We start from the raw sequence: 24,054 nt of genomic DNA on the forward strand, positions 1-24,054 counted from the left end.
ACTTTGAAGAAAAAAATCTCTATACATGATATCTATTCCCTCAATTCCTCCAACAGCGTGTGAGGGTTCACACACAAAGAGCAAGACACACAAAAAAGTCTCACCGTGCCTTCAAATTCATACACTAAAGACACACATGGACATACACATGTACATTGATGCATTTTATAATCCTTTGTCTTGTCTAAATCCGACACACATATTGAAAACCACACAAAAAAGGACAAATACAAGCACTGAAATAATGTGATATCTGCTTTATAGGGGTTTCAGTCTTAAACAGAGACTTCACAACAAACGTCAGCGATCATCACGCTACCTTTTTATTAAGCTGATCAATATCACAGTGAATAGACATCTCTGCCATTGAGGAGTCGTCGTTGGTCTCGTTGCGTTCGCGGAGACCTTGAGCAGTGAGGGACACACACAACTGTCATACAGCTCTACTATTTGGTTCATAGGCTCATATATGTGGGGAGTTTTCCACAAGGGAAAGAACATTTAAAAACCACCTCGACCAACAAGGGGCTGAAGCAAATTTTCTGTGCAAAATATTTCAAATGTATACCTTTAATTTAGGCAACGTCAATAAACAAATACATACAGTATTTATAATAGAGCTGTATTTACATATCATAGAGGCAGGACTTATATTGCAAATTCTTATTGAATTCTTTGAGAAGTTCTACGTTCTATCATTAGAAGAACCAGGTGGCCCTAAAATACCATATATACATATTGAACTGAGATTTACACTTGGCATATTGTTCTTTTCTCTGTTGTAAACTTGTCGTATTATGTTGTTGTGAACAAATCTAAGTCTCAATTTGCAATTTTGTACTTCACCGACTAATCTTGATGCCAGCAGGGGACACAGACTGATTGTAGCAAACATGGCAACTTTGCAGTGATGTGAGTGTTCCAGCGTTAAATGTAGAAGTAGTTCTCAGCAGGTTCTCCGCTCTCCACCATTTCACTCAGCTGTTCGTTTATTGAATCCTGCAGCGATCCAAGAGAGAGTTCTAACAGCGGACTGGCGCTCGGAGAACCCACCGGGATCTCGACGAGAACATCCGACGGCTCCGCGTCCACCAACTGCTCCCCGTCGCTGAGGCTCAGTCTGTACGCGCCTTCTGATTGTGCGGTGGGCGTTTCCTTTGCGACAGTTTCCAAGGCAACCTCCTCCGTGGGCGTGTCCTGCGGGGCCGAGCTGTCCGCTTCTTTGGAGGCCTCGTGCGCGGACAGTCTCTCGATTTCCTGAACTAGTTCCTCGTTCTGCTGCTTCCACTGGCGGTACTTTGAAGCTGACAGATCAGAGTCCTCTAAGAGCTTGTTGATCTGCAGCAGCTCCACCTCTTTGGCCTGCAGCGTAAAAAAAGGGGTTTCAGTGAGAATATATATATATATATGTTTAAATGTGAAACTTCCTCATTTTGAGTGTCTGAGAACAACAGACTTGCTATGCAAGTGAGTTATTTGATATGAGTTCATTCTTATTTCCTTGTCTTCCCGTCAAAAGACATCACGACGCACACGGTCTCAGTGACTCCTGACAGGCCAACGCTAAATTAATTTGATCTATGAAATGAAGTCATCAGAGTGTTTGGCCTGTGTCAGTAGGTCATACGGCATACAGAGGAAGTGTAACCTGAGCCATGAGCCGGAGGGCTGTTCTGCTCACCTTCAGAGTGCTCTGCAGGGCTCGGAGCGTGTGTGCCTTTTCATTGATGATGGGGTTCTTGTTGCGTCGAATGAACGATTTCCTGAAGTGGTCGTGTGTAAGTGGCTGCTCATGTCCGATCAGAGAGACTCCTCCCTCCTTAATGTTGTTTATCATCATGCCCATCTCATCCACCGGTCCTCCTTCTCACAGGGAGGGAGACACAGGAAGGGGAGAGCAAATAAAGATGAAGGGAGAGACATAAAGCAAAAATGAAATACAATAAAAGAGCAGTGGGGGTTTGGTTAAGCATCCTTTGTCAACAGTTGATTGCGTTAAATATCCACAGGGTCAAGTCAGGATAACAACAAGGCATAATTGAAATACATGTTCCACTCACTTATTATTAAAAACTATCAATGGATACAGTCTTCACAAATTAAAGTAATGAATCATTGAGAGAGAAAACAAGAAAACAGCAAAGGCTGAGGCAGAGTTATTCAGCACATACCTGTTGCTTTGCTGCCCCCTGTCACAAGACCGGATAACGGCGCGTGCGTCTTCCCCTTGAGGCGAGGCAGAGTGTGGGACTGCACTTTCTGAGGCACATAATGAAACAGGAAATGATCAGAATGAAGCTCCGAACGGTGTGTGTGTGTGTGTGTTGTGTGTTTCTGCAGGCGTGAACCTCCGACCTTGTTTCTCCTGCGTGTTGAAGGTGACGTCTCGCTTTCTGATTCAGTCTCACTGTAACATTCTATGAATGAAAACAGGTGTTACATGAACGGTCTTACATAACACGTCTTATCACTGGGTGTACGAAAACAGATTTCATTGGTGAAAAAAATCATGAAATAAACTGCGGGTAGTCATAGCAACAGTTATAATGTGACCAGTTAACTCAGCCTGGTGAATCACATTGTATTATACAGTATGACTGAGGTTTCCTGATGTTAAACAATGGATGAGGAAATTATTTTGGTTGCAGCACTATGACACCTCATCCAGCATTAGTTGGATTTTGAAACTTAAAAATGCAAGTCATGTTAAGTAGATGATATATGAACCAAATGTATTGCAAGACATTTAAGATGAATGAATCTGCTAAATACATTCTATGTGCATAACCTTTCGGGGTCAGAAGTACAAACATAAGCTAAAATTTAAGGAGGCTGTTTGCCAACCTTCTTCACTTTCTGGGCCAGTGTTGAACTTCTTGTGCCTCTGTATGGCTGTGATCAGACAATTAATCCACCTGGAGGAAGAAAGACAACACGCTATATCAACACAGACAGAGCAAATGTAATGAATGTCTCCAGTCGTGCCCATTGATTTACACAGCACAAACACAAGATCATGAACTGTAGGGGGCAGTGCAGACCACATCTGAGGATGGTCATTTAGTAGGATAGAGTATGAGTAGAGTATTCTAAAAATGAATGAACATTATATTTTGTAACTGAAGCACCCTGTCTACCATTATACAGATGCATTTTTAAGCGGATCATTTATTTAAGAAATGTAGCACTGAAGGCTGAACCTGCATTGTTAAACCCCTCCTTTGTTTGGGTTCTGTGAAAAGAGAAATACAGATAAGAAATACAGGCATAACAAGGCCTTAGATTGGTATCAATCCAACTTACTTGCTCATGTCAGTGACATTGTCAGCTGCAAAGAAGAAGTTGTGAAATCGCGGGTGGCACATTTTGAACACGCTTGTAGGGAGAGAGAACAAAGAGAGAGGGAGGCACAAACATGACGTTTCTCATTAAGGTGAAATGAAGACACACAACTTATGCTGACACAAACACTGCAGTATAGATTCTCATTGTCCATCTCTTTTGTCCAAAGAGAGAAGTAAAAATAATAATAATGGGTTGTTGTATCTGAACGTATGGTATGTATATATATATATATATATATATATATATATATATATATATATATATATATATATATATATATATATATATATATATATATATATATATATATATACACAATCAGATACAACAAGCTTTTTCTTTAACAGTAATTTAGAAAATATGTGTTATTTTGCACAGACTCCTGCACAGACACAGACTCCTTCATCATAAACAGTATGTCGCTTATGCAAGCCGAGACAGATCATCCACTGTGCACAGGCACAATAAGGTTTCTGTTTCAAACTAACCAGTGGCGGCTAAAAGATTAAAACACTGTTACATAATATAAAGAAACTAGATCCTCACATTCCTGGATGAAAAGCCTGTGATATGATCCATCATTAAGTTCATACTTACTATTTTCTTTTGTGCTCTCCAGCACTTTCTATGTTGTAGCTGGACATATTGACGAAACCCTCTGCCTTCTCGTCCTGTAAAAAAACACACAAACAAACAATTTAATAAAGTTATAAATAAGAAATAAGAAAATTAACTATACTATTGACTAAACCCTAATACAATATAATACAAAAACACACATTACCATCACCTTTAAAGCTGTGTGTTTCAATGGTACGACCTCATTTATTTGGTTCTGGAGAGATTAACTACTCTCATAGTTGTATTCACACCTGTTGGCTGGTGTACCAATAGAGGTGCGGCCCCTTGAGGACGAACCAGAAGCGCTGCCACTTCTGGGCGAGGAAGACGTTGCTCTCTTTTCTCTTCTTCCACAGCCAGCTGTTGCAGTCGGGTTGGCTCAGCTCGCGGCAGGACACGCGGCGCCGACTCATAGCCGTCGTCATTCCTGGGAGAACGAAAGGATGGGGGGGAAGAAGAAGAAGAAGAAGAAGAAGAAGAAGAAGAAGAAGAAGAAGAAGAAGAAGAAGAAGAAGAAGAAATCATCAAACACAATTTTCTTTTCAAATAGCAGAATCATGTGCATTTGTAATTATTTCCATCTTAAGTCCAACAGATACGTATTCAAATCTTTAGGAAACATTTTCTAAAAACTTTTCAAGACGTCTATTTCCTATTGTGATCTTAAAAAAAGGCATAATTTGTCCTGAACTCCTATGGACCCTGTCTTGAATTCAGTGCAACCTACTTCAGGTACTGAATATGACTTACTTTGCTTATTTAGTATTACAGCATCAATGTTTACCTTTTGTGGAGCTCTTCTTTGTGTCCTTATTGCCCTGAAAAGATACGCTGGTTGAATTGTGTGTAAACTGTTTCATTCAAATGTAGTTCAAACAACATCATCAGCGGGGTGTAAAATGTTTTAAATATCTGAGAGAAAATATTTGCATGTCTTGTTTTTTTCCTCTCACCGTTTGTCCCACCATGTCAGGGCTGATGCTGGCGGTTTCCTGGTTGACTCCCTGAGGCGAAGAACTTCTCTGTGACCCAAAGCCAAAGGGAGAAGGACTTCTGGGGGATGGAGACCGGTCTCGTCTGAGTCCTGGGGAGAGCCTTGAACTTTCCAAACTCTCAAACTCCCCTGAGAGAAACACAAACGTGCTCATCATGCATCAACCGGCAGCATACGCTCTAGCATTTGTGTTGATAGAGAAGTCAGAGTATAACTATTTAAAACATCATAACTCACATGGAATTTGTGTCAGCAGTCAAGGATCGACATTTAATACTCGAATAAACAACCAACATCACTGTATCCAGGCAACACATCTCATTGGTGTGCAGGTAAGTGCTAGTAAATCTATTCCACTGACTGGTTTTCCATTAAGAGAGAATTTTGTGATCTCGTCTACGGGATGCCACAGTTTGAAATCCTTTTAACGTTAAAAAAAAAGAAAAATTCTAAAAATAAAAAAAAAAGCATCACCGACCCCAAACTACACGGCTGACAGTAAGATCTCAGGGGGATGTCAACTGCAAATTGCTTTATTGCAGCAAAAGAAATAAAGCCTTTTTTTATTATTACCTTCATGTAGTGTATAATGGATTTCCTTCTTTACATTATTTAGCTTTTTATAGATATTTTGAGGCCTTAAGCGGTAGTTATTCTTTCATGTGTCTCCATCTAAAATCCTGCTTCAACACCTGAAACCAGATGCTCTCCTGCCAAAGGCCCGAGCTCCCTCTGTGCTTCTTACCCAAGGCTGATGATGGTGACAGCGCCCCCTGTTGGCTTTGATATGAAGTGAGAGTCAGTCTTTCCTCGCCCTCCCTGTCAGAGGACAACTCTGATTCCTCCTGTCCCATAGGCTGCTGATGTACCTGCGGGCCCTGGATGGCTCTCCTGCAATGGAAAACACAAAGAAACACATCACAACACCGATCCAAACAGTGCATTCGGGCGCTTCTGCTGTGAAGTGAAACAGTATAAATAACCTGTATTGACTTTTGAAGAGGTGAAATATGATGTTTGCCAACAGTCTAAAGTTTGTTTCCTTCGACTGACGTTGTAGGGCATCAGGATGTGACAGAGATATTTACAATCCTAATTGCACCATCCCCGCCTACTCCCTCCATTTGTCCGCATACGCCTGATCCCCATCAGCTCACTGTCTCCTTTTGCCTCTCCATCACTCTTTCTCCTCCCTCCTCCCATTTGTCTTTTTGTACTCCCCCTTGTTTGTGTCTTTCTTCATCTCTCCAACCTCGCCCTCATTGATTCATCTTTTTGCTCATCTCTTCGTCTTTTCTCATTTCCAGGCAGCCGTGTGTTTACGTTGGAATTCATGGCGTTAGCAGTGTGACCTCATCGCAAACTTACCAGGTCCGGTCAGATTAACGAGGTCAAAAGGTTTTGTGGGAGGTTCAGCTTTATTGAGTCAACGTTTGCTCATATAGTGACCAAAATATATGTTCAACCTGCTCTGAGCTGCAATGTTATTAGTACACCTCAAAACAGACTCGCTTTTCATTTGTTGTATTGAGGAAATAAGGTAAGTTTGAACACTAAATAGAGTTTTAAAAAAAAAAGATTTATTAACTCTAAGGCAATTTAAACTGGGATCAAAATGTTCCTTTTTTTTATTTGAGTAAAATTTACATTGACAAATCTACTGTATATGGGAGCTGAAACAGTGCCGTTGAACAAAAATGATGGTAGCCAACACAGCGAGATATTGCTTCATCCACAAAGTCTCCTGATGAACAAACTGGCGGGGCTGTCCCTTCTCATCTACGGGCTTCCATCTTCTCTTCATCCAGGGCAAACAAACTACTTACTTATTGCGTGAGGGTCCTAAAAATCCTATTAAAATCCAGTACTGCACACAATGTGCTGATCCACCCAGAATTATTCAAATAAACAGCTAATTTGCTGAAACGCTTAATTATGCTCTCACCTAAAAGACAAGGACCTGACAGATGCTGCTACCCTTTCAAATATGGAGTGCCTCGGATTTTCCTCGTCCTCTTCTCCCTCTGATCTCTCTTCTTCCTCCGTCTGAAAAGAAATCAGCAGTAATACAAGTACGAGTGTGTACACACTAAACTGTGCGTGTAGTTAGGGGTTAGCAGAGGGGTAAGGAGGCGGATGGCATGTGGTTTGCAACAGCAGCCTTCTCCTCAGGTCTCCATCACCTCACTCTGTGGCAGCAACAACACAGCCACAAACACACACACACACACACGCACACACATATATACAGTGTGTGAAACTCTCGCTAAGAACAGGACATGAAGAAAGGGCAATCAGGAGCTCATTCAAATGTCATTATGTGTGTTTTCTCTCCCTACGGCTGCAGCGAGATCTGAGATTAACATGGTGGTCACAAGGAGGGTGAATTGCACAAAGTGTGTGTGTGCTTGTCTCAGACTCGGTATGTGATTCAGTGTGTAGTTCAAAGAAGAACAGCAGTCGCCATAGTGACTACTGAGCGAGTGTTTATTAAAGCAGATCCCGAGGGATTGTTCAACAGTGATCGAAGAGGGGATTCTCGTGGAAGGGACGTTTCAGCTTCCCCTGACATAAACTGTGTAAATAATCCAGTTTCGGAAATCTGATGTGACGTTTCCCCCCCCTGGGTGTAATTATCTTAAACGGGCAGAAAAACTAAATTGTGTGTGTGTCTGTGTGTGTGTGTGTGTCACAATGACGCTCCTGCCGTGTGATTTATTTTTTTTAATGGCTTCACACACGTTTTCAAGCCCACAAGCTTCTGAGGCATATTAGGCGTAAGAAGAGGAATGTAAATCCTGAGATATGTTAAAGTCGCTGCGCGGCTCATCGTGGGTCACTGTGCACATTGATATACAGTGATGATATGCATGCTTTCCTAATCGTCTGTCGAAATGGGATGGTGGCGATTTGACACGTGGATGATCAAATGATTCAAACTGTTCATTAAATATCAAGATGTGATCAAGTGGACGGCGCAAACGCATACTCAACATTCTACTCTTCTTCTAAGGAAACCTTTTAGATCATTTAACAGAAAGCTTCTTACGAACAAGGCGATCTTCACCTGAGGTGTGAGACCAGCAATATCTACAGCAACGTTCATTGATACCTAGCATTTAGTTCTTAAGACAGCTCGTCGTGGATCAACGTTTCGCTCAAAGGGAAATGAGTGACTTTTATCCTCTGAGAAGTTCCTGGGTTGTACTACAACTGAACACAGTTTATTTTGTAAACCAGGGAGATAAGAGTTGAAGGACTGATGAGGTGATTGGAAGAGGACTTCAATGATCTCTGACCTGTGTGGGGGAGAGCTGGACTGGACTGGACTTTCTGCGTCGCACTAACCCCGGGATCTTCTTCAGGACGAGAGTCACTCCGCTGGGATTCTCTCGAAGCTTCTTCACAAGGTTAGCTTTGCTCCAGCCCACCTGATGCAGCGAAACAGATGATCATCCCACTTTGAGGGTTATCGTTTTGGACACAGTAACACTTTGCTGGAATGTAGATAGATGGATGGATAGATAGATAGATAGATAGATAGATAGATAGATAGATAGATAGATAGATAGATAGATAGATAGATAGATACTTGTATGTGTTTGTAGCAGCAGCAGCAAGCAAAGTTACATAGGAGACATACACATATTAAGTATGGAAAATAATCGATATATACAATACAATAAAATAGTAGTGCACAGAGTACAGTGGTTTGTTCAGGTACAGAAAGCGTGATACTGAGAGGAGCACACACATGCAGTGCAACATACATGCAGGCCTGTGGACACCTACTGTTTGTGTTGTAACACTCACCACTATCTGATCGTTGACTTGAATCACTTCATCACCAGCCAAGATCTTCAAATAGGCATCCGACGAAGGCTGCAAGAGGAGACACAAGCAGCACGGATAAGAACTCATAAAATTAAATCCAGCTGAATATTTATCAGTGTAACTTTTTCTTTTACTTGTTAGGGACAAAGTCGTATCCACTGGGACTGGCAATGATGTGCAGAAAGAGTGTTGTTGTAAGGTACTGGTCTGTGCTTTTTCATATATTTTGACTCTTTTCTTATTCTATGTACACATAGAACATTAGGACAATTTTGAAATATTGATATTGTATCAAACCTCATTAACAGATTTGTGACTAATATTTAAAGACATACATAGTGTTTCCATAAATGAATAACTATAATAGTTGTTCCTGTGATTGGAAAGTTAATTATAATTTGCACACTTTCACAGTAACTAGAAATAATTTAAGACACTAAAATGGTACTCTGTTACTGTGTGTAACTTAATATCAATATTAATAAATATTGTGATACATGCTCTGGAAAACATATCTAATAATATTAGTGGATAAAATAAGTGAAAATAATAAAATAACAAACAGAAATTATTGTTCTTGATTAATCCTGTGAATGAAATACCTGAAAACATCTTTTTAAAATCCACATATGTTGTCTTGCATAATATTAAAGGACATTCAAAAGTGATCCACTGATATTGACCAATGACTTTGTGGACACAGTAAAATAATAGTAACCAGGTTGATTATGTTATTATGGGAGTACTTTCTCTGTGTGAGGCAGTCCTCAGTGTCTGTTTGTGGCCAGCGGTCCTGTTTCTTCGTAGCAGTCAGCCGTACTCATTAAGTAACTACAGTTGCTGTGACATCATGGAAAATAAACATCTCTGTCTTTCTAATCTTACTCTTTCCATCGTCCCACAGTTTATTTTAAAAGCTCTCTTCATCCAACTGATCTTCAGCTTCCTCATAAAAGCGTGTCTCTGCTCCTTCATATGGCTTTTAAACGGATAAAAAGGTGTACTATTGTTTAGTTCATGTTTAAATAAAATAAAAAATGAATAAATCCTTGTTAGTCATAAATATAAAACATGCATTGGTCCCAATCCATAGATATTTATATATTTCATTTATGAATGCAAAGTATTTGCACCCCAAAGCCTCATATTGGTTTCAACTTCAAAGCAGTGGCACAAAAAGATAAGATAACAACTAAAAATAATGTGTCACACAAAAGGTCCAGGATTTACGTTTCTTCCAAAACATATGTGACAAACCAGAGCCACAGAGTCCTCGCTTGTAACCTGTTACACTCCAGCTGGTCGGCAAGCTTTTTAACAAGACAGAACCTTAATTCTTATTTTCACAATGCTCTTGCAAAGAGACAAACTATTGGTAAAGTTAACCTTTTGGCCTGGGGGTTAAAAAGAGCGCTGCTCTTCAGACTTGGTTGACCCTGTGTGGATGTGCGGGCCGAGTCAACAGTGAACGCAAATGAGAGAGCCTGACCTCTACAGCAGTTCCAGTCACGTAGTGGTTACTGGAGCCGGTGGATGTTATTTCAATTCCCTAAGAGGAGGAGGAACAGAAAGATAGATTAGATGAATCAGATAAGATACAGGATGATAAACCTGCATATAGGCAACTTTGCAATACAAATTGCCCATTCTACACATCCCTGAGTCAAAGTGATTCACCATAGTGGACTCATAAACATTGCTCTATCGTGTTACTGTCATTGCTGATGGAGTCTGTGGAGATATTGATGTCTGCCTCCAGATGTATTGATGGTTCGGTCTGTAATTACCCCTCAGCCGGCCTTGATTGATTGATTATTTTGAGTCATAATGGGCGTGGGGATTAGAGCCAACTACTCACACCCCAGAAAGCCCAGATCGCATAATCAATAAGTCTCACATGGCAACAGAAACATGAAGGGACTCATACTTTGAACTGAACTTATCATCCACTGAGAAACAATTTCCTCATAAATAAATTAAATAAATCGATTTTAATGGCTGTAGTGGGACACATTACTGTATAGCACAGCGTTAAAAAAGCTAAAACACTTAAACGTGAACCTCAAAATGATTTAAAATTATTATCTCCTCTTTTTCTCCACCTACTCCTATTTGACTGTAATTAATTTCCCATCATCTGCCTCTAGAGGCAAATGTACATCATGTTTTTTACATTCAGTGAATTATCACTCTTCCGTCCTCTCACTTCTCTTTCTTTCTGTCTTTAGTTCCCGTTACTTTCAATCATTTAGAGGAAAGACCTACTTATCGTTGACATGTTCCAATCAATTTCTATATGTAGCCACGCAAATGTGTGTCCACCGCCACAAACAAAATGTTTGCCTGATAACTACAGCATCAGAGGGGTGAAGTGGAGGTAAAACATCTGCTTTTAAGACACACGAGATGATGAGGAAGGCCAATCGAGCGAGTGAGTGAGCACATGAAGACCGGACTGCTCTTACCATCTAACACGGGTTGAATACACAAAGTGGACAAATGTATACTTAGAAATAATTGAAAAGGAAATAACATGCAAAGGAGAGATCTATAATTGTTATACCGTATGTACCGAGTGAAGGCTGTAAAAGAAAAGAAGAAAAAGTTGTGTGGAGAGAATAATAGAACTGGGTACATGGAGAACCTTGAGTGAAATGGAAGAAGTGAAGAGTTGAACCAAATGATGAAGGGAAACGGCAGGCAGTGATGAAAGCAGAAAACGAATACTGGAAAGGATAGAGAGAGAGTAAGAGAAAATAAGACATAGTTAATTTAAAAAATGGTCAGAGGATTTAAGAGGTTTAAAATGACAAATAATGAGATGGAAAGATGCTGCACGGATGAGATCAACAAAAGAAAAACATCAAGGAGAGACCAGTCAAGCAAAGAAAAAGCAGAAAGATTTTAAATAGATGAACAGAACTGAAATCACAGTTTCTAAAACATCTTCATATCACTTTGTGTTGGCCGCCGTTATAATTTCTTTCATAAAAAAATAATCATTGCATTAACAGAATTGAAGGAACAAAACGTATGGAGGAATTAATATTGAACCAATGATTCACTACAACTTTCCTTATTTATTAAGCTAATAATTGGTTAAAAAATAGTAAATAATTATGTTAATACGTTAAGTTAATAATTAGTAAAAAATAAATGGCAATCACAATTCGTGACTGGCAGTTACATACAAGAATTTCAGCAAGTCTTTCCAGTTAATAATATTCAATCAGTCAATAGAGAAATGTATTATTTTCCTAACTGTATCTTTTATACATTATTAAATGCTTCATTTTCAGTGCCTTTGGATAGACAACTGGACACCCCCAGACCCAATTTTGAAATTATATAGGGCATTCAAAGAGTTTCATATTTAAGATAGTAAACACATGTTTCATCTACTCAGCTTAATACTATACTTTCACTGGTTCTACATTTAATAAAGACAAAGAGTTTTTAAGAGCAAGTCGGTCTTACCAGCTGATCACCAGGTGACACTGGCACTAAGTCGACACTCTCCAGCTGAGCAGTGTGGGTAAGAAGCCCCTCGGGACTGGAGTTCAGGATCTCATCACACACCGACACCAATTGACGACACTAGAGCAGAAACAAACACTTATTATGAGAAGAAAATCTCGTGAAATTATTACCAAAATAAAAGGAAACGAAACACGATTAAAGTAGGATCAAAGATAAAAATACTCACTACAGATATGATGTCCTTTTCCTTTTCATAGACAGTAGTATCCTGTTGAATGAGTGAAACAACTCAACATGAGTTTCATATAAACGCAGCAGCCTTTTCAAAGCTGTAATTGATTTGTGGAAATGGGACAATCCGACTCAAAACTCATGTCCTGTTTCCTCTTCACAGCATGAATCAGGAAGTAAAAGGCCAAAGGCATCCACATGCAAAAGAAACACCACTCCAGGCTAGGCTGAATGGTCGTGAAAACAAATATGTATCATTGTGATCATTTTTGACAGGCATGACAATTGCAATGTGATTTGCAATATTACATGGAATCCTAATTATTTTACTTTTTAAAAACTAATATTTACCACAGCAATTTTACAACAGCAGAGCTCGAGTAGGAATGAAAAACAAACCAATTCAATCAATACATTTGGATTCAGCAAGTGGGCAATCCATTTTGTGGAGTGTAATGTCCACTTAACCCAAGGGCTCACACTAACCCCCACACGCACACATGTGTGCGTGTGTGTGTGTGTGTGTGTGTGTGTGTGTGTGTACGCTACAGGAAGTCAGTGGTCATTGTCACAGTTACTAGAATCAGTGGAACTTAAGGTTTAATCTGTGGTTGGGAGGAAGGTGTTGATGATGCTCCTGCAGGCCTCACTGTGACTGGGTCAGGGAGCTGGAGAAATCAAGAGAGGCTTTAAATAAAGGAGGATATTTATACGGCATAGAAACTGACTAACGCCACATCTCATCTCGGCCGAAGCTCATTTCAAAAGCTTGATGATGTGATGAGTTACATAAAGGAGTGTAAAGGGAGACTAATCCCTGTGAAATGTAACAAGGGATCAGCAGTGAGCACGGCTTGGTTTCTGGGCTAATTAAAGGCTGTGACACAAGGCTGCAGGGAGGGGTCTAGCTGGGTGAGTTTCTGTCATGACTGCTGGTCAGTTTGTTTGTTGTGTTTGAATGTTTGCAGTTGAGAGATGCAGGACGTGCGATATATTGATTTACACCACAACAAGTCAGGAAAGGAAACACCTGAAGTTGTTCGGATCCTTTGTCTTGATCCCAATTTGAGCAAAGGGTGTTGGTCGGTTAGTAAGTTAGGGCTTCGTTCACAACATTCAAATAAATCAATGCATTTTTAACAGATATTTAAACTAAAACATCAGCCTTACAGGAAACAATTATAAAATAAAATGGCATGAAAGCTATAACCATAGTCAGCTGCTAATAACCAAGAACATATTATTAATGTATTATTAGTGCAAAGCGACCAGGGTGAACACATCTGAAATGAGTTTTAGGCTTAGAATAAGGATTAATAGTAAGTAATAATATATAGATAAAAAACAGACTTGATTATTTTGCTCAACCCATCAAAAAAGGCAGTCATTTTAAAATGTAAAACTCCTCAAGCCTAACTTTAAAGTTAACACTGGATCACATTTTAAATTGGAGTTTTGTTAACATAACATAATTCATTTTAATGTTGGTTTAGAGTAAAAATCATAATAATACATTTACATTTAAAGAGAGGTTTACATATTGTCTTTCCTAATCTTTTTTATTTTGTTTAAAAGACCTCACAATTTAATTTGTTATGAAATTAATCCTTGCTTATGCACAACCCTGAGCCAGAGTTATTTTTAGCCACAGGTTTGTGCCACATACTAGCCGACCACTAGAAACCTAAGGCAAAGAAAGGACCTGAAGTCCAGCGAGAAGCTATTTCAGGCTGTATAAGTCACAGTAATGCTGTGAGCTAAATGCTGACGTCAGCATGCTAACGTGCTGATATTTAGCAGATTTAATGTGCAATAGTCACCATCTTATTCATGGCTTAGTCATGGCATCCTTTGAAATGAAGATGAATGATGTTTAATTAACTGAAGTATCACACTTATGGACAGATTCTGTCCGTAAGTGTGATACTTCAGTGGTAGTAGTGGGAATATTTATTTTAAACACACCATCGTTTCTGCGTTTGCTTCATTAGTAACACCTTTGTCTCACCACTGCTTTTTAGACGTAAGGAGGTTAAGATACGGCAACATACACCTCTCTCTTTCTGTTCGATTTGGGGCCAGGTCAATGCAGGCTTCCCTTCTAGTAAAACCTCTTCTGCATTTCTTTTAAACAGGAAATGACACATTGATGTGTGTGTGCAGTGAGCGACAAATACACTTCTGACCTGAAAGATTATGCGTGAAACAACAAATACATGCAAACACAATCACTTGATTGAAGCTATTTTTACAAAGGTTCCCCAAAAACATCCAGAAGTATGAACACATTACAATGTATGTTGCAACATTTCCAAAAGGTTTAAAGTGCAGATACAATTTCTGTGCACATACACATGGGCATGAATCATATGTAAATGTAGATTTAGGCCACAGTGTTTCATCGCTGAATCAGAGACACAAGAGAAGAGAAAAGAAGATGAACTTGTGAGAACAGCAGTTGTGTGTCGAACATGTTTCGGCCTTGACAACCATTAATTTCTCTCTCAATACAAGATTTACAAAAAAAAAACATTTGAAAACAACTGCTACCGTTTTTTAAGGAATCTCTCAGGTTTTGCGATACAAGATATAATATCAGACAGAAGAGTTACTGTAGAGAAACCACTTTTAGAACAAAGGGTCAAAGGTCACTCATCATATTCAACCCCATGCAGCTTGGGCACGAGAACCGCTAATAATGCCACGTTAAATCTATCAATTCCTGTAGTACCATAGAAAAAATATGGACCCTTTTGAGCCACTCTTTGCCCAAACAACAGCTCAAAACATCATACCACAGACCAACATTCACAATGTACCTTTTATTCCACTTCATTGTAGCTACACTAGTTACATAAAAGCCACAGCTGGACTGCAGACCATCACTAAGTGGCAGACAATACCGTGCAGAATGTGCCGCACCTTTATTTATTCATCATAACAGAAATTCAGTAGTAACATGCATCTGCTTCAGTCGAGAAGAAACAGGGTTTCGTGTTGTGATGTGTTGTGAAGCTGGTGTGCGGCTTGATCGGGCGGTGAGCTAACTTCACAGCAGCGTTCTCTGTCTGAAAGCTGTTCTCTCACTGTAGTTGTCTAGGAAACAAAGTCAAGCTATTGTGTGCGTGTAACACTCTGAAAAAGGCGACAAGAATGCACACGGCCATACATGGACACACATGTAGCAAACGGCTCAAGCTGACACACAAAGATGCAATAACGCAGCCTGTTGATGAGAGACTATTACACAGATGGCCTTTCTTTTTTGTTTTAAAATCAAAAGCCTTGCCGAGTCAAGCCCGTCATCTTCTGCCTGTCTCTGCGTGTATGTTTACATACTGTGACTTGCACTGGTGGATATTTCCTGTTTTCCAGCAGGTCACAAACTTGCTATTAAAAGACTGGGAGGCATAACTAGGTTAGATCTCTTTTACACCTGCTCCTTATCTTTCCATCCAAATCTTACTTCCCTCTCAATGTTCTCCTCCCTGCTTTTTACCACAGCTCTTGATGCTGGATTTTGTCTTGTGCTCTCTTTTTTTTATCAGCAACATGAATAATAAGCTTCAGTCATTCACCTCTGACAGCTCACAGAGGCAGGCCCTTTTCTCAATTTGTAGGGTTCATTTTTAGTTCACTCTCTTTGGTATTCTCACCCATCTATTCAAGCCTTGTATTATTTTCTCCTGAGCTTTAAGCAAATTCTCCAGTAGTAGAGGAAGGTTAATATATATTTTTTCATCAACAATAGAGATGCTTTTTGTATTCCAGTCTCTATGATTATATCTTTCAAGTCAAATACAAAACATTACCTAACCAGCAAGGTCCCCTTTTCAAAGATTTGTCTGAGTAGCTCAGAGTTATTCGAGTGTAAGTTAAATATTAAATCGCTTGTAGTTATATTTTCTACCAATAGTTTCTTTATCAAAGACGCTTTCAAATGTCAGCTTTTGCAACATAAAGATTTTTCTTTTCCTATATCTTATAATCACTGTTAAACTCACATACCTTTATGTAATGATTCCAAATTCATTTTTGCTCTCATTTCCAAGTTCAGAGAGCCCTTTTTTTCTGCCTGTCTCTCTCCTGGACTTGACTTGCTGCTTGGCTGGTTCAACTCAGACTGAGTGTGTGTGTTCTGCGAAACCCTGACTTGACAACTCTACTGTGGGATCCTAAAAACACCAGCTGACTACTGCCCTTGACCGCCCTCAGGGTGCGAGAACAGACACAGACACACAGGAAATAAGAGTCCTTTCTTTGGTGTGAAGAATGTGGTATAGCTTCCGTGAAAGCAGTTGCCCAGAAAAGGACGTCATGATGACGCCGCCCTGACAGCACGTCAAAATCATCCCTGGGCGTGAGAGTATGACGTCAGCCTCATGCTAGTCTGTGTGCAATGGTCAATGCTTACACTGTTGATGGTATCGGGTGTTGGGCCACACACATACGCTTATGTTATTGGATACAGTTGTTTGGTACATGCTACAAGTGCTCTATCACAACGCTTGTTCAACGCCAGTGCCTGCAGGTTTATAACACGCGACAACCACCGGGTCTGAAAAGTGAAGTCAATACGGAAGTGCCCTCAGCTTTTATTATTTCTAATAGCCATCAAGGGGCGACTCCACTTGTTGCACAAATAAGTCAGATTGTTTAGTATAGTATAGATTGTAAGTCTATGAAAAAATTGTCCTACTTCTCACTTGATTTATTGAGTTTGTGGTCTTGGTAAAAAAAAAAAGAGATTACAACTGACAAATCTGTCAAACTCGAGGCTTTAAATCAGCAGTCCACAGATCGATAGGTGATGTCAGGTTGATTTTGTCCACTTCTTATATACAGTTTATGGTTTCTAATGTTATGATGACAGTTGAACTGACATAATATGAGATGTCATTTTCTCTCGGCTGTCCAAAACTAACATTTTAGCTTACCTTTTTCCATGAAAACAACACAGCCCCTTCCAACCCCCTGGACACGATGCACTTTGTACAAGACTACTTCTTCATGAACAGTAATTATTCCCTCTAAAGCACCTGCACACACAAACATAGAAGTGCACACTAAAGTTCAAAAACAGGAATTGAGCAACAATAGCCACACATTACCAAACGATGATCAACCTCTGTGAGGGACCAACGACAAGCGCAGTGAGGGTTTTAACTTACTAATCACTCACTAAGTGCCAAGCTGACAATAAAGAACAGCCAGCAGGCACAGATCTGATTCACTTTACAGTCACAAAAACATCCTATCAGACTGAACAAGCTCAAAAAAATCTCTGAAACCAATACTTCCTTCCTTCCCCTCCCGTCCAAAATAATAATGTTACTGTTACTGTAAAACCAACACTGACACCACAACTCCCATTTATCACATGATAAACCATGTCAAACTGGTTCAAACCAACCAGGCATGGTCAGTATAATATTTGAATGACCTCTCACATTATCAACAACTGAGCATTCCAAAAAATAAATACGATTCTTAACATTGACTTCTAACAAACACGCTTAAAATATAACAGTGTGTACATGCAGGCCGCCGCTTGAGCCATTTTAAGCAGTGCAAGAGCAGCAAAAAAAGCATCACCTGGTGGGAAATTATCCAATCAAAAAGGTGGGAACTGTACCTGTCGTGCTGGGCAGGCGTCCAAAGCTGGCTGTAGAGGGCTATGTATAAGCTCTAAATGCTCTTTCACCCACAGCTCCTCTATACCTGACTGCCTCCTTACCTCCCCTCTAATTATCTCCCATTCTGTTGCTATCTCTGTAGCTCCCTCTTCTTTGTGTCTTCTTCTCTGCTGTGAGGATATTTATCTTGAACGGTCACAGCGTCCTTTCAGACTTAATAGAGCTTTTCTCTGCCGGTTGCTCTCTACTGTTCATTCAGCAACACGTACTCCCCCGGGAGTCAGAAGTCATTGAGCAGTCGGTGCAATCCGTCTTTCAGTCTCCGCCTTCTTTCTCTGCCTTCCCCTTTGCTTCCTGTTCGGCCCTTCCCAACCCCCTACCTCCTTCCCTCCCACCTCTTCCCTAGGCACTACAACACATGCAGGCCTGCCTCTTCTACTACCTTGTACTTTTCACCCTCTTGAAATCCAGTTATAAATATTCCTTCTCCTCCCATTTTGTTCACACATGTCACACAGCCACGAAGGAGTAAACATTAACAAGATCCAGCCCTCCTCTTTGGCAATCCTCCCAACCTAAGCTTCTTCAAGGTATAGCCACCTCCAAATATGCCAGGAATGTCAAGATAAAGAATTCATTACTCAGGCTAAGCTGAGGATGTGGGAGTCTATTTGTGCTTCTGTTTTTCTTGCTACTTTTTGAGGGTTGATTTTAAACACAACAGGTTGTTGTTCCTCTTTGGAAGTTGTGTGTGCATGGCAACACCACTACACATGACTATTATTGTGTGGTTCTGCTTAAGATAAAAACAACCTCACGTTTTTATGAACATAGTATGTGCAGTGGAGTGCAAAACCAAATCAGCCACTCACTTTGCACATAAGAGATATAATTACACCGCAAAATGCAGCCATTTGATCGACAGATTATAACAGTATATATTTTAAGGACCTACCTTGTGGACGACGTCTCCGAGCTCTCTGCAGTAGTTGAATATGTTATTGCTGTCGGTGGATTCACTGAGCTGGGAAAACTGATACCTGGCAAAACAGGGATTACTATTTCAGACTGGGAGCATTTCCTGGGAAGGTGCAGTGATTTAATGTCACACTTGTAATTAAAAGGAACAAAGTCAAATTAAGGATCTCATAGAGTCACACAAAGAGAAAATGAAAGAGAAATAGGTATCAGATTTCTTAACAAGGGGCAACAGGTAAACAGTCAATGCATACACCAAAACATTCCCATATAAAGGCATCACTTCTATTTGATTTAACCCACAATCATACTTTCTACATAAAACCTACAGCAACAACTATTTGCTATTATAAACACAGCAGAGGAAATTTTCTGAGTGAACAATAACTGCTGGATAAAATAGGTTTTCGAGTACTGCATATATAAGGGTTAGATAACGTCCTCTTTACAAACCTGTTGAGCAAAGAGAAGAGTCCTTTAGCAGAGGTGATGAGCTCCACTACAATCTGCAGAATGCCAGCAGGCAGCTTGGTGGTGCTGCGTCCATCATAGGAGTTGAGGCGCCAGCGGCTCTGGATGCCCATCTGGAGGGTTTGGGAAACGGCACGCAACTTCTCTGTCAGACCGCGTAGGTTGTCCCCACCTAGACCATATGTCTGGAGAGCACACACGCACACACACACACACACACACACACACACACACACACACACACACATGCACGCACACGTTACTGATTAAAGCTATATTCTAAATACTCCTACACTGTAATACATCATCTGTGATGTTTAATGCATTACATCCCCTTTTCCAACACGTAACAGAATGCAGGGGTCTGTTTAAGACACATTTAATAGAGTAAAATCTGAGGGAAGATATATATATCTTGATATAGTGCCTTCTGGTCTACTGTTGTGGAAGATATTAGTGTTTTTCCTCTTTTGAGATGAATTTATTCCTTTTTAAAGAATGTTTAAGAATACGCATGTTGAAATATGTAATTGCTGGTCGGTGATATGTGAAAAAGTATCGAGCTACATTACAGGTAGAAAAGAATCTTGCCAATATCTGATGAATCAAGGTGAAACAACTGACTTGCAACACTGTCCACAATAGCCTCATACACCCAAAGATATTAAAGCGTAATACACCACATCATCAATAGTATATAATGTGGTCATCGTGTCATGTGAACGCAGACTTTTTAGCTCAAATCAAAAAACTGGCTGCCGTATTGTTGCATTGAGTTTGTCCCCCCTATTTTGATGAGGATAGTCTAGTTAGCAGTATCATACAATACAAATCAATCCAAAGCTATAATATCAAACTGCAGGATAAAATAAACAAAACTGTGATGACGAACATTTGTCTGCCCAGCAGTGACTCTTGACAACCACTGAAGAAGAAGCAAAGTATTGTCGTGCTCCACTCGTTGATGTTCAAGAGGTTTGGACCGGTCAGGCTTTGTTGCTATACATCGACTGGCCGGAACAATCCTCCATCATCAAGTGTCTGTACAAAATTCATGGCCTCGCTGACATTGTAATTATGAATTATGTAACCATGTACTTGAATGTGTTTCGTCTGCTCCATGTGAGCATGTGATGGTTGTTATTATGAATGAGCGCAGTGTTAGAGCTTTACGGAGCATCAAGACAGAGAGGAAGAAAGGCACACACACACACACGCACACGCACACACACACACATGCACGCACACACACGTCTTACTTAATATTTAAACTGCACACCTGTGTGTATAGGTTCTAATCTGGTCTTATGTAAAACAATTTCACTTCTGTTAATCTTTTCCCACAGGGAGACATTATTCACACACTCATTCGTGAAGACTTTGGGTTGGACTGTAAATGATTATTTTTTATTGGTATAACAGTTACTTAAACAATTCAACATCAAGCAGTCTAAGCAGCCGGTGCTTTAGCATAATGTCCACAGCCCGTTCCAACTCCAGAGCTGGAACTTTGCCTGATCCTGTCCTGCCCAATTAGTGTCTCCAATGACACGAAAGCCATTCTGGAAACACATCAACACCCCCACACACTCCAACAAGACAATTAAAGTGTCCTAAAAGTACCTCTCAAAATTGGACAGGGAGTAAAATTAATTAGGCAGTCAAAAAAAACGCGATAGAGACTCAAAGAGGAGAAGGGTTGTCTTTTAGCCAACAACAAACTTTTCATTAAATTTGCATGTAAATCATTAGATGCAAGCTTGGTATTTTGCTTTGATGCATGCCAAGTCTTTTAATATTAGCTGGAAAAGTAAAGTAAGTATTTTACAATGCTAATGCTTTACTAGGGGGATTTTTATATGATAGTGGAGGGCAAAGTGAAGCAATTAACTCAAACCTGCTGCATGTTGCTATATATAGGCTCTGATTGTGAAGCAATAAACGCAAAAGGTTGTCCAACAACTGCTGGTTGCACTGTGCAAACAAGAGCACGGTCTAAAAACTGTGACGGTGGAAAATATACACCTCCGTGCTCTAATATCAGAACATACACAGTGCCACAGACAAGACAAGAGGATGACTGCTCAGCAAATATCCTGTGCACAACAACACACCCAGTCAACAGCCTTGGATACACAGCGCGCTGCAACGGACACAAACACACATGTTTCCGCTTCGTCCCTCACCAGAGAGCAGAGTTTCTCCACAGCATCTAGTATGAGCTCTTGGTGTCCGATCTTATGGACTCCCAACTTTTCCAGGTCTTGACACGTCAACTGGAGCAGATCCAGACCCGACAAACGCCACTCAGAGACCGGGTAGGGGTGCAGGGGGGCATCCAGACCTGGCAGCAGGACACAACATCACATACACTCAGGGCTTCAATGACATGCAGTGCACAAGCATAGATGGAAACGCACTCGTAGTCATAAAGTCACCTGCGTACAGGTACAGACATGCAGAGGGAGCATGGACTAACAGAAGTGGAATACCAGCATGCAAAAATACTTCTGCTCCACATGTTGTACAATTTGGTTTGAAATCAGTAAAGCTGTGTCCGTGAAACACAAGGGATTTATAGAATTTACTTGTTAATATACTATCTGATGAGGATATCATAATATGAATGCAATTTATCTTAAGTGGGCACATTTTTGAAGTGATGACCACTTTAAAATAAGAGCAAAAAGGGGCTTAACACAATTAAATGTGTTATTACATGTAATAAGTAATAAGCAACATAATTAATTTCAAGAAATCATTTCATTAATAAAAGTACTGATTATGCAGAATGGCTCCTATCAGTTATATTATTGGATCATTATTATATATGTATTACTATGTAAGTGGAGCTTTATTGTTGTGGTGGTCCAAGTGGAATACATATTAACTATGTCCTAATATTGTTGGACAATTGAATCTGTAACCATGTATTTTATACGCTGAGATGTTTTGCAAGCAAAATGTTAATATGCACATTAACAAGTTATGATAGCTGTTGTATCAAGGTAGCAGCTAAAAGGTACAACATGTCCCTCCTTTTTGAGTATAAAGTAGCATGGACTTGAAGTACTCAAATACAAGTACCTCAAAAGTGTAATTAAACTGAGTAAATACACTTAGTTACTGTCCAGCAGCTGTACTGTATGCCGACAAATAGTAATATATTTCCAAAGTTATAAAACTGTGGAAAGCAGCATAAGCATGTATCCACGTAGTGTACAGCTGAGTGGGCAATAACTCTCTGAATATTCACCTGTGGGCGGCAGAAGACGTAAATCAGTTTGCTCATTGAACGCAACATGTCCTATGTAGAGTCGAGAAGAGAGAACAACAGCCATGTACACTAACAGCTTGCCACCTGATTTGTTGACACTTGATCGGAACAACGCTTTAGTGGCTTCTCAGGCCATTTCCTCATTCCACCTCCACCTTTCACTTCCAAGAGGATTTGCGTGACGCCTCTATTTCTGTCTTTACCGTCCGAGCCAAAGTCGCCGCGAAGGGATCAAGAGGTGTAACAAAAAAAAAAAAAAAACCCGAGTGATCCGCGTTATGTTCCTCACCTTGGAGCCACTCGCCGACTCTCTCCTCGCTCCACGACGTGATAGGCTCCATGCTCGGAGTCCTGCTGCAGTCGCTCGTTCAGATCCAAGCCGTCCTGACTGACTTCTACCTCAATGGGCTGCTCGAGGGAGGAAAAGTTGATCCCGATTTGGAATCGGACAATGACGACTGCCACTCCTTCTCCCAGGTACAGGTAAGAGTCCTCCTGTAGTCAGCCAGTAGTGCGGAACTGTCAGGAGCGAGGACCCGTCCCTCCCAACCCCCCCACCTTCTCACCTGCAGGGAAAGAAAGGTGCTGCAGCTTTAAGACTTCACAACTTCCCTCATAGTTTTACTTTCATGCACAATCACGTCACGCACACGGCGGAGGGGCCTGTGCTAGTTTGATAGCAGCAACGCGTGTGCCTGTACTTATAACACAATGTAATCCGATGCAATATCCCTGTAATAATGACCCAGACAGAAACGTCCCCGTTAAACCCAGAGGTCATTCTCAACGCTGCATTTCATTGCACTCGAGTGCAACTAATACTTTTTTTTTTTTTTTTTAGGAAAATAAAAAAGGCACTTTAAAAAACTATGATCTCTTTCATGAAAAATACAAACCATTTCGGATGCAACTTTTTAATTTCAAGTGCATGAAATGTCACAAGACTTAAGGGGATAAATAAGTTGTTCTCCAGACCAGCAGACCTAATCCTCTTTTCCAACTCAGTTCAGGCTGCTCTCCTGGGACCTTTCCTGGAAATGTTTCTAATTTTATCCTTTGAACTGTGGTGAGGCTCCCAATATATATATATATATATATATATATATATATATATATATATATATATATATATATATATATATATATATATATATATATATATATATATATGTTCATATGTGTGTGTG

General features: G+C 40.2%; 1 protein-coding gene across 2 annotated transcripts; it reads right to left on the reverse strand.

The window, feature by feature from the left end:
- Nucleotides 1–119: 119 nt before the first annotated feature.
- cnksr1 (connector enhancer of kinase suppressor of Ras 1) lies at nucleotides 120–23,329 on the reverse strand. Of its 2 annotated transcripts, none has more exons than XM_068581180.1 (21): nucleotides 23,157–23,329; nucleotides 21,777–21,934; nucleotides 19,573–19,775; nucleotides 19,097–19,181; nucleotides 12,501–12,542; nucleotides 12,272–12,391; nucleotides 10,284–10,343; nucleotides 8,774–8,842; nucleotides 8,260–8,391; nucleotides 6,906–7,006; nucleotides 5,706–5,851; nucleotides 4,920–5,089; nucleotides 4,751–4,784; nucleotides 4,218–4,393; nucleotides 3,943–4,016; nucleotides 3,304–3,375; nucleotides 2,845–2,915; nucleotides 2,356–2,417; nucleotides 2,172–2,259; nucleotides 1,682–1,863; nucleotides 120–1,362 (listed from the first exon to the last, which is right to left on the reverse strand). In XM_068581180.1, exons 1-21 carry the CDS (start codon nucleotides 23,206–23,208, stop codon nucleotides 928–930), a joined length of 2,532 nt encoding a protein of 843 aa, XP_068437281.1. In that variant the 5' UTR covers nucleotides 23,209–23,329; the 3' UTR covers nucleotides 120–927. The 2 variants fall into 2 exon arrangements, with proteins under 2 accessions (XP_068437281.1, XP_068437280.1); XM_068581179.1 differs by having other exon boundaries at nucleotides 1,682–1,866.
- Between the last annotated feature and the right edge of the window lie 725 nt (nucleotides 23,330–24,054).

Source organism: Clinocottus analis, unplaced genomic scaffold (genome assembly GCF_023055335.1).
Source record: "Clinocottus analis isolate CAN_PGR_092001 unplaced genomic scaffold, fCliAna1.0.p SCAF_17, whole genome shotgun sequence".
NCBI classification, from domain to species: Eukaryota; Metazoa; Chordata; class Actinopteri; order Perciformes; family Cottidae; genus Clinocottus; species Clinocottus analis.